At 51.0% G+C, this 11,145-nt stretch overlaps 1 protein-coding gene across 1 annotated transcript in view; it reads left to right on the top strand.

Moving 5' to 3' along the window:
* The first annotated feature begins 1,147 nt into the window (after positions 1 to 1,147).
* Slc13a2 (solute carrier family 13 member 2) overlaps positions 1,148 to 11,145 on the top strand; it is a 26,243-nt gene continuing 16,245 nt past the window's right edge. Inside the window, exon 1 of the mRNA XM_021213433.1 lies at positions 1,148 to 1,310. Coding sequence (XP_021069092.1) covers positions 1,209 to 1,310 — 102 coding nt within the window. The 5' untranslated portion in view covers positions 1,148 to 1,208. The remainder of the gene's footprint in view (positions 1,311 to 11,145) is intronic.

Raw genomic sequence — 11,145 nt, 5'->3', positions numbered from 1 at the left:
CTCTGCCTCATCTCCTCCTGCCTATGATTCCGATCTAGAGCCGGGACACACACAGGTTCTCTCTCCTCCAGGCATCTTTGTCGGGGTGTCTCCAGTGCTCTCTCTTCAAGCTTCTACCTTGGGTTGGCGTCTACATCAGGGCACTCACACAGAACATGTTTGAAGTCTACCTGGCTCTGTGTCTTCAGGTCTCAGTTCCCCCACTTATAAAGTGGGACAGTAACGCCTAGTGTTTTGTGCAGTCGATGCAACAGTACACCGTCCAGCTTGGACTAAATGCTGGGAACATCACACCCCACCCATGGCCTTTTAATCTCTGTATCCTTAGCACCAAATGCTGCCCATGATTGGTGCCAAAGGTTTGTGGTGTTGATGGCTGGTATGAGGAATGGCTGAGTATGTAAATAGCGTATGAAGCAATACTTGCTGTTTTTCCATGGCAGTCAAGAGGTGGGGACCAGGAAGATTCTGAAAAAAAAAAAAAAATCTTTATTGTGTACCTACCACACATCAATGCTCAACATATACAGGAAAAGATTACTGCAGAATGAGGAAGCGGCCAGTGGCTAGATCAAGTCAGTGGGCCAGTCTTGTGCTAAGGGTATGAAGAACTTGTGACTTTGACAGATTCCCTGATACCTAGTAGGGGGGGGGCAAGCTTGCGGTTGGCTGGCCAGATGCCCCCAGGCCTCCCAGTAGGGATCTTGGGCTTTAAAACCCCCAAGGACGGGATGCCTGGGTAGTCAAGATAGGGGTAACGCCCAGCTCCAAGGGTCATGTGTCAACTGCTCAGCTAAGAACTTGGCTTTGGGGAATCAAAGGTGAGGGGTGGGCTGGCCCGGAAAGAGGGCTTAGCTCCTGCTCTGCACAGCCCCAACTCGGGGCTCTCCAAGTCCGGTTCCCCTAGCAGTCTCTGTGCCCAGAAGGAGTGAAATCTGGGCTGCTTGCCTCCAGTAACCCGAAGCTTTTATTTCTTGTCTTTACCCTCCCTGGCCCGGGCTAAGTCTTCCTGGTTATTACTCCTCCTGCCAGTCCCTCCTCCTTACTCCCACCCCCTGATTCCAAAAACACTCTGATTGCCAGGGTGGGTCAATGGTTAACACTCCTCTGGCTTTATATAAGCTGCCCCAGGCCACCTGCTGTGCACTGCACCTTCAGTCTTTTTCGTAGCTCCTGGAAGCAGCTGCCAGGCCAGGCTGGTCCTCACCATGGCCACCTGCTGGCAGGCACTATGGGCTTACCGCTTCCACCTGATTGTGCTGTGTCTGCCCATTTTGCTGTTGCCTCTGCCACTCATTGTCCAAACTAAGGTAAGGACTGGTGGGTCTCATTCAGCATAAGTAACTCAAGGGGTGACGAGGGGGAACTCGATGGGGTCACAGTGGGGCATCCTTAGGTTTTCCTTCTCACCTCCCTTCCCCAGAAAGTGAAGCCACCACCTCCTTCCTGGTCTTTCTGAGAGCTAAGGGTGCTTTCCACAGGGCACTCAGCTGCTCCAGTACTTTGGAGCCTGCTGGTTTGTGGTCAGAAAGCCAATTGCATAAAGGAAATGCAGGAGCCGACAGATGAGTTTATCTGACTATTATGTGCCCATTAGCTCTGAACTCAGTGCCAGTCAGGGACAGGAAGAGCCAAGTGGGTAGCTAGCTTTTGAGAGGATAATTAGGAGAGAGCTGCCCTCAGGCAGCTGTGCCATCCCAGGTAAAACTAAAATAAATGACTCACCTGCAGTCTCACGGGTGGCCACTGAGGGGGGACCCCTTTCAGTGCACGCGCAGCCAGAGCACAAGATGCTTGCCTCCTTCCCATCTCAAGAGGTTATTCACTTGAAACCCCACCCCCACCTTTGCCTGTGACAAAGGGTGCATCGAGGAATTCTGTGCTTCATCTTAAGATACAGGTCCCACTGTCCCATTTTGCAGATGGGGAAAAGGAAGGTAAGTCAAAGCCCCAGGACAGAACTTGGTGCCATGGAACTTGGTTTATATGCCCTTTGGGGTTTCTCTGTAAGAAGATTAACATTAAATCCGGGTGTGGTGGCGCATGCCTTTAATACCAGCACTCAGAGGCAGAGGCAGGCAGATCTTTGAGTTCAAGGACAGCCCTGGCTAAGTAGAGAGACCGGGTCTGGAGGAGAAGAGGCATTATATAACAAATTTAAAATTAGCCTGGAGGTCTGGGGATACAGCCCAGTGGTAAGGCTTTTGTCTGTCTTGTGCAAGACCTGGGGTTTAATCCCTAGCACCGTCAAAACTAACAAAAACACAGACCCCCGCCCCCCCCAAAAAAAAACCTACATTTTAGCTAGGCAGTGGCGGTGCACAACTTTAATCCCAAAATTTAGGAGGCAGAGGCAGGTGTATCCCTGTGAATTCTAGGTCAGTTGGTCTACAGAGTGAATTCTAGGATAGCTAGGGCTACACAGAGAAACCCTGTCTCAGGAAAAAAAAAAAAAAATCCCTAAATTTTAATGAAAGGATCCTAGAGCTTTGGGAATGGAAGCTCCAAGAGGGTTTCATTCCTCTACCTCAAAGTCTAGCTGCCCGTGCAAGTGACATGGATGGGTGGGGGCAGAGCTAGAGGTGTGGCCCTGTCTCCAAAACTGACATTGAATCTTGGCCCTGGACCATCCCACATCCCTGGGACTGCCCAGGGAGCCACTACTTGTTACAGATCGGGGAAATCAATCAAGGGAGGCCTTTGGCTTACTTTATCTCTGAGGGAGGAGGCTCGGGATGCGGTCCCCTAACACTGGCCCAGGGATAAGGCCAGACTGATTTTGGAGTTGACCTTTCTCAGACAAGTGGCGTCTCTAAGCGGGGATGGCTCAGATAGATTTCAGACAGGCTGGAACACGTGTGACACCACCACCATCCTGGGAGAGGCACACTTAGCTCAGAAAGATTCATTGTTTTGCCCTGGGGTCACGTGGCAGAGAGGAGCTGAGTTGTTGTGAGAAAGCTGTGCCTTTTGGTGGAAGGATGGTGTGCGGTGGCTGGAGTGTGAAGCTCTGGGGTTTGCTCTGCCATACCTGGTCCTGCCACCTGCTTCTGCTTGCCCTCTGTTGACTCAATCAACTGTCCTGAGAGGCCAGGCCCTCCTCTGGACCTTGGGCTTCTATCCCACACAGGAATTCTATTCCTGTGTGGTCAATTTCTCCTTCCCTGCTTGACTGAGCCCATCAGCATATAAACCAGATTTTATGCTTCTCATGGCGAACCGTCAAGACCCTGCAGGTCACAGTCGCTCTTTCTCTGTGCCTGCCTTCCCTTTCTATAACCATTCTTAGTAGCAAGCCTCAGAGTGTGCCTTCACACACACACACACACACACACACACACACACACACACGTGTATGTGTGCTTTCTCTCCTCACCCCTGACTCTTCTGTCCAGATTCCCACTAGCTTCCAGGGTCCTAACCCAAGACCCACCCTCTCCTCAACCCTGCAGCAAGATTTGTCCCAGACGGTCACTCCCTCTTTGCCCTCACTTGACTTTAGTGACACCTTCTCTGTCTGAGAGACAGTGATTCCTTCTTTGTCAGACGCTGCAGGTTTCCCAGCATCCTTCCTGTCCTCCGGCCCCCCACCTCCAACCCCTCCCAATTCCTGGCCAGGTAATTGTACGCTGTCTCAGAACTGGAAAAGCATCCCTCTAGGCGGGTGTGGTATCACTCACCTCTGATCTCTCAGCATTTGGGAGGCTGAAGTAGCAGGATCGTGAGCTCAAAGCCAGCTTGGGCTAAGTGGTCAGAACTTGCCTCAAAAACAAAACAAGAACTTCCCTACCCCCAAGACCTTCGTCTAGGATCCTACTCCAGGCCTCTACAGTTGTATCAACCAACTGTCTTGGGTATTTGGTCCACACAAATATTTCTCTATAATCAGCCTGGCATACAGATCCAAACCAAAGCTCAGTCTGGCACCTCAGAAGACTCTTCCCATAGTCTCATTGAGAAATGTCTCAGTGCCTTTTGATGCTAGCCATGAGTCGGGCCATTCTAGATGGTCCGCTTTCCCCTACCTAGTCACACACCAGCAGTCCCCCCAGCACACTCCCAAAGTTTCTGGATTATGATCCTGTAGTACCAGGGAAGTGTTAGCGCCGATCTGATGCAAGTCACCACAGGGTCTTTATTCTATTCGAGCTAGCTTGGGCTCCCAGGCACACCGTCCGGCCGTCACACAGGATGGTTCTTGGTGGAAAGAACCGCCCAGGATATCTATCAGGCAAGGTTTTATAGAAAGCAGCAAACAAGGGGGGTAGGGTGAGTGTGCGAGCATCTAATTGGAAAGCTGCTGTGGCTTTTTGCATAATTGGCTGGTGCTGGGAATCAGATCATAAACTTAATCTCTAGCTCCCTCTGCATTGGTGGTCGTTAGGCAGGAGGTGGGCTTGTAACCTGGGGGGTGAAGATCTGTAGGGGTAATAGCCTGGAAACGCTGTTCTTGTTGGGGGTGAGCCTAGAGACTGGAGTTAGGTACAGGTTTTGTTGTGGGGGTGTAACTTGGAAACTAATGCTAGGTACTGATCTGTTAGTTTACCCGAGTTCAAACTTAGGTCAGGTTCTTTAAAATGGAGTCTGAACTTAAAAGATTTGGCCTCTCAATCCTAGTAAACTCATCCTAAGTTGAGGCTTCTATAAATGGAAAACACACCCACCGTGCATCCACGAATGCCTACCCACTAACCACAGCCTGGTGATGCAGCTCAGGGCCAAGACCGGTTTGTTAATCTTCCTTACTCTGCTCAGGAACTGCGGCTCCTTACCACCACTCAGTATCGCCAGAGATGATCTTACCACAAGTCGCCAGCCTGGGGGAATGATCCTAAAATCAGCCAATCACAGGGAGAACAGGGGACATTTGTATTCTGCATGACATCAGTGCCACCTGGGCAGCCTCTCTACCCTGTCTTTCCTCACCTGTCCCTACTTTCCTGACATCCGCCCTGCTCTCAGAAGCATTCCCAAGACCTCCTTCCAACCCCGTACTCCTATTTGACTTAGAGATCAGTATGAACTTAACGATGCCCTGGCTCCGAGGCTCCGGCCCACAGATCAGTTGCTCAGACTCCATTTCCTTCATCCCACCTCTGCTGCCGGCAACCTTCCTTCTTCTGTTTGGTGTCTCCTCTCAGGTACATTCTCCTTCTCCTTTACAGTCCCACTTCAATCTATTTCAGAAGCCCCTCCACCACCACCCCGCCGCTGCCACCCGAGCCCCCACCCCCACCCTCAAGGCAGGTCACGCTACTCACTCGGGCATTTTATCTACAGAGCAGTCCCTGTTTGAAAGGATGTATGTGTCTGAGGTTGGGGATGTCACTCCGTGGGTAGAGAGTGTTTGCCTAACATACATGAGGCTTTGGGTTTAGTCCCCAGCACTGCGAAAATGAGCATGGTGGCACAGTCCTCTAACCACAGCCGTTGGGATGTGGAGGCAGGACGACCAGAAGTTCAGGGCCATCCTTAGTTACACAACGAGTTTGGAGTTAGCTTGGTATAAATGAGGGCCTGTCTCAAAAAAAAAAAAAAAGTGTATATTTATTTACTTTCCTCCTAATCTGTGAGTCAGGGAGTTTGACTTACTCCCTACAGCCTCCCAGCCTCTTAGCTCTGCCCCCTAACGTGGGAAGGAGAGCCCTAGCCAAGGTTCAGACCTCCATAATAAAACAGTTAATGTTGACTAGATGTGTTTTATGTGCTTGGCATTGGGCCATGCACCTTGAAGACTTAATTCAGTTGTTTCCCACGGAGACCTCTTTTTGACCATGATGTTACTGCCACTGCCTCCATTTCATAGACATGTAAACTAAGGCCCAGAGGGGTGATGTAACTTGCTTCCAATGCCATCTGGAAAAAGAAGTTGAGACACTAATCTGATATCAGAGTCTCCGTCTGAAGCTGTCTGGAGAGGCAAGGAGGCCTCCCATGACCCATACCCTCAAACCTTCCTCCTTCATGACCACCCAGCCAAGCCCCCCTCTTTCCTCTCAGTAATGCTTGTGACCTCCTGGCTCTTTCCCAGCGTCATGGGACAAAATACAGATGTTCTGCGCGCAACGTAGTTAGGGTCTAGAGGAAGAGACAGGCGTTTGTGCCACACAGATATAGCAAGAGGGCTGGAGCACTCAGAACAGGCAGTGGCTACCTCAAAGGAGTCAAGACAGACTAAGTGTCCAGGTGGAGCCACAGCTGTGAGAGGTGACAGAGGACAGCCAGAGGGAAAGCAGAGGACCTTCAATAACCATTGTGTGAGACGAATGACAGGCAATGTCATGAAATTCTGTCCCTTTGGATGGTGTCAGCTGATACAGTACAGTGCACTTGCCCAAACTTCCAGGCACAGAGGCAGAAACTCGTCACCCTTGTGGGTGAACCTCGCACTTGGTGCTGTGTGGCAGGCACCATTTATGAGTTCTGGAGAGATGAGTGGGGGACTTGTCATCCCTGGGAGTGGGGGTTACATAGGGAATAGATACAAAAGATTGTGTCCTGCCCAAGCTGCAGAAGCGTTATGGCACGTGTCGACATACATGGACTGGAGAGGAGCTGCCCTTAGTACAGAGCTCAAGTCAGGCCTCCCAGGGAGTGGACAGTTACCCTAAGACCAGAGTGGCAGTAAGAGCCAGTTAGACCCAGCTCTGGGTGAAGAACTGTCCAGGCAGAACCTGCAGTAGGTGCAAAGTGCCAGTGCAGGGATGAGCTTGGCAAGCTGACAGGGCAAACACCAGTGCTGCGGTGGGGGCCCGAGCGACTACGGTTCCGGGTCAGTCAAGTTCAGAAAGAAGGGGAGAGGGCAGCCAACGGCAGCCCTGTGAAGCTGGGGGAAAGGTGGGGACTTCATGCTTCAGGCAAGAAGGGGTAAAGCGCACATTCGGATCCCTATAAATGTCAGTCAAAAATGCAAAACCTCCCGGAACCTAAAAAGATCCTCTGCAAAACTCAGCAATGGCACCATGTTGTCCGGACATGAACGCGTTCGTGTTGAGAGCAGAAAAAAGAGCAGAATTCTTTAAGCATGGCCACAGGACACACAGTTCTGCGCATCCTCCAGACAAGCTATTCCTGTCCCCAGAGCAGAGGGCACCTGTACCAGGGATGTAGACTCTCCGTCTTCTGAGGCTTCCTGTCTCTCGAAGAAGACTGAGAGTAGTGCATGGCTTTTGGAGCCAGGTAGGTGACGGAGAGTTCTCACCCACTCCAGGCCATTGTCACACATCTGCAGGCCTTCTGATCACCAAGGGCCATTGTGAGGAGGAGATGCAACCCCAGCACCAGGGTGTCCCATCCTAGGGTTCCATAAACCCCACACACCCTTCCCATCTGCCCCTGGCTCCTGCAGAGCACAGAAGGCCTTGGGCCCTATGTGGATACCATACTTCCCCACAGCTGTTCAGATGAGCTGTTGCCTCCACCAGAGCCTTGGATGCATGGATGCTTCTATGAAATAGAGAGGTGTATCTTGTCCATAGCCCCAAATGGTGAGTGGTGGGCCCCAGCAGAGAAGGGAAGCTGGAAGCAAGATTTGAAAGAGTCATCTCCCCGCCCCCCAAAGCCAGGAGGTCCCTTGAAATAGAGACAGAAAGTAGCCTCATGTCAATTTTACCTGCTGATTACTAAGTCGTGACTTGGCTCATAGGCACCCATGGGAGTGTCACGGCATTCACCCAAATGAGAACAAACCAAGGCACCAGCCACCATCACTGTGTTTGGCAGAGCCTCAAAGTCAGGTGGAGGCTCTGGAGGCTTTAGAGTGGACAATGACTTCACGTGTTCCTCACCAGGGGCTGTTAGCCTAGGAAGGTTCTAGAAGAGGGCCACTCTGTACCATTGCTCAGTGGGGATGAGAGTTGGCTTTCTCTGGTCTTCAGTTGAAAGTAGGAGATGGGAAAGCACACACTTCTGCTGCAAATAAAGGAGCTGTGGATGGGGTGGGGCTCAGTCAATTAACATCTGTCTGTTATTCCTGGGAAAGATCACACACACATACACATACACACACTCACACAGACACCCCCCACATACATACACACAGACACATATACATACACATGAGTGCACATATACTCATGGATGGTGGATGCACACACACACACTCTCACACACTCATGCATGCTCTCTCTCTCTCTCTCACACACACACACACACACACACACACATTCTCTCTTCATTTCAGTATGGTTGATTTCCTTCTTCACAGTCCTGTGCCATTTTATTTTGTATGTTTTAAAGGCTTAGTCTGAAGAAATGCAAGCCATCTTCAGACAGTGAAGGGGTTTCTGGTTCCCAACCCCGGGTAAGAAACCCCTGTCAGCGGTCTCCCTACAAATGTACAAATCCTCTCACGTGCCGCCACATCACCTACATGGCCTTCCTTCTGTGCTTCATCATTTTTCTTTCTTTCTTGGACTGAGATGGAACCCAGCACCTCTTGTGAGCTCAGCACAGACTCCACTGTCCAAAGTCACCCCAGCCTTCAAGTAACTGCTTAATTAAAACACCATCCTCTCGCTCTATCTCTCTGCTTCAATCCTTCAAAAGCCTCCCATTTTCACTGGCCTATCTTCTATAGAAGGTTCTAGATCTCTCTCAAGGCAGACAAGACTCTTGTCAAGTATACATCACTTCAGGCCCCTGCCTGGCCTTTCTGCCTCATTTCCCACCTCTCTGTATCTACTCTCCACCGACCTCTATTGCCCCAGCTGAACTCCTACACTCCCCTCAGCTCCCGCTCAGCATCTCCTCCCTGGAAGTCTTCCTTGGCCCGGCAGTAGGGGACTCAGCAAAGGGCATCTCCTCGTGGGAGCCTCACTCTTCTGGGCTTTCCTTGGCAGTGGTGCTTAACAAGTTGCCACCTAAATGTCCTAGCTTGCTTAAAACCCTGAGAATGTCCCTGTACCCTGGTAACAGCATCTGCATTTTCTGGGGCTCAAGGGCAGTGGGAATGGCCTGCTGTGAGCCTGTCATCTCCACCCCAGGTTAACCTTCAGTTACCAGGAGGAATGACCTAGGGCACTGTTCAGACTGTGGGCGTTTGCTACCACCTCAGAGCTGTGCTGTGCTGTGCTGGGCTGTGCTGGGCTGGGCTGGTTAAAGGCTATGCTGTCCATAGCCCTTGTCTGCCCTGGCTTCTCTGGCACTGTCATTTCCACATGTGCCTTGTATATCTATCTGCCTGTTTCTCTTGAAGGTCAGCACTTACTTTACTCTCTGACAGACCCCGCCTACCATTCACCAGGTGCTGCCCATTTCCACTCAGCCATACCTGTTAGCCCACTTTCTCCCAATCCTACCCTCACCAGGAAAGATGTTTGTTTTCTTCCCATGAAGGAGACACATCTGTGTAAGGCTGGAAAAAACAAACCACCTTTCATGTTTTTTATGGCATTAAAAAAACCCAAGCAAGGTTAAGGGGATTGTCTGAGGATGTAGCAATAAGTGGTTTGTCCAAGGATGCACCAACCAAGCTGGGTCTGGGCACTCAGGCTCTGAGCAGATGTGTTCTTTCCACAGTGAAATAAATGAGCCCCCAGCCTTGGACCTGGAGGCTCCTGTAAGGCATTAGCCTCCCTGTTTACTTCTGGCTTTTCAGGCCAGCCCACATAGCCAGCGTGCAGAGACTCCCTGAAGGCAGAGCTGGGCATGAATCACATCTTACAAGGCAGCGCATCTGCTCACTGTTTTTGTTCGTTCTTTTAGCAGAAGCAGACTTGGACAGTCTATGGTCCAATGACAAAGACTGATACTCATATATTTCATAAAACTGAATGCTGCCAGGTCTGGTGGCGCACACATGTAATCCCAGCCCTTGGAAGGCAGGGATTCCATCAGGATCCATAGAGCGAGCCTCAGTCGCTAAAAGAAAAGATGGGGGAGGGGCTCCCCTGACACAAGAATCCCTGGTTGAAGATCTAGGAATGAGTGGGCATCCACTGGGCAAAATCCAAAAAGACAAAGAGAGAGGAAGACAAAGTCCAAAAAGAAGGACTTCTGTGCAAAGGTCTCTGTGACCAGAGCGAGGACAGAGAGCTTGAGGGAATCACGGGGGAGGATGTCTGGCCAAACTGGAGCAGAGCCTGTAAGCATGAAGTATAAGGTACAGGGCACCCAGGCTCATTATGGAACTCAGAGAACTTGGGCGGGGACATGCCGGCCCCACGGAGCCACCAAACAACAAAGAATTAGTTACTAAGCCAAGAATAAGTTGTTTCAGTGTTACAATCTGGACCAAGAGCTGGGGGCAGCTCCCCTCCAGGTCTGTGGAGGGAGGAGGCAGAAAGAGCTCAGTACAAAACTCTCTTCTACTGCCTGAACTCTGGGCCCTGGTACAGGCTCTGCCCTCCCCCAAAAGGAAACTGTGCTCCTGAGATCCGTGCCACCCGTTGGCCCTGGGGAGTTGCCAGAGGCCAGCATGTAAGCCAGCAGGGCTGCATGTCAGGGCTGCCAGCCCACGTCCACAGTTCTCAGCTGTGAGACAATGAGTCTTAGTGAGGCCTAGAATCCCTGAAGTCCTCCTCATCCCTAGAGCTGGGGATGCCGACCTGGAGTCAGACATAGTGTGGCACAGGAGGGAAAGTTGCCCCAGTGCCCTGCCCTTTGGCAGTGCCCGGACAGTGGCACCTAGCCACAGAACCTCACAGAACCCTGGCAGCACACTAGCTCCAAGCTGGGCTCTCCTACTTTCAAAAAGTGGGTCAAGGCATTGCCAGGCCTCCTTCCCTCCTTCCCAGAAAGAATATTACTTGAAAATGTGTAAAACAAACAACGAAGACTGGCAGAGGAAAACAGTTATGAATCACGGTTTCCAGGAAAACCCCACTGAGGTTTAGAAATAACGTCTTTCCTTGCTAGTGCCATTTCAAACACTATGCTGAGAGGGATCCGAGGTGACAGGCAGAACCAATGTGGGCAGGTATCCAGTATCTGATAGCTACAATCCAATGTTTGTAACAGCCAGGCCAGGTGGTACATGCCTATTGTCCTAGCTACTCTGGAGGCTGAAGTGAGAGGGTCATTTGAGTCCCAGAGTTTGAGGTCAGCATGAACAACTTAGTGAAACCTTGTCTCAAAAACAAAATATCTGCCTGGTGGCGTGGTGGCCCACGCCTTTAATCCCAGCACTTGGGAGGCAGAGGCAGG

Source organism: Mus pahari, chromosome 14 (genome assembly GCF_900095145.1).
Source record: "Mus pahari chromosome 14, PAHARI_EIJ_v1.1, whole genome shotgun sequence".
NCBI lineage: Eukaryota > Metazoa > Chordata > Mammalia > Rodentia > Muridae > Mus > Mus pahari.
Note: the sequence above shows the minus strand (reverse complement) of the source record. Positions and strands in the feature narration are given on the sequence as shown.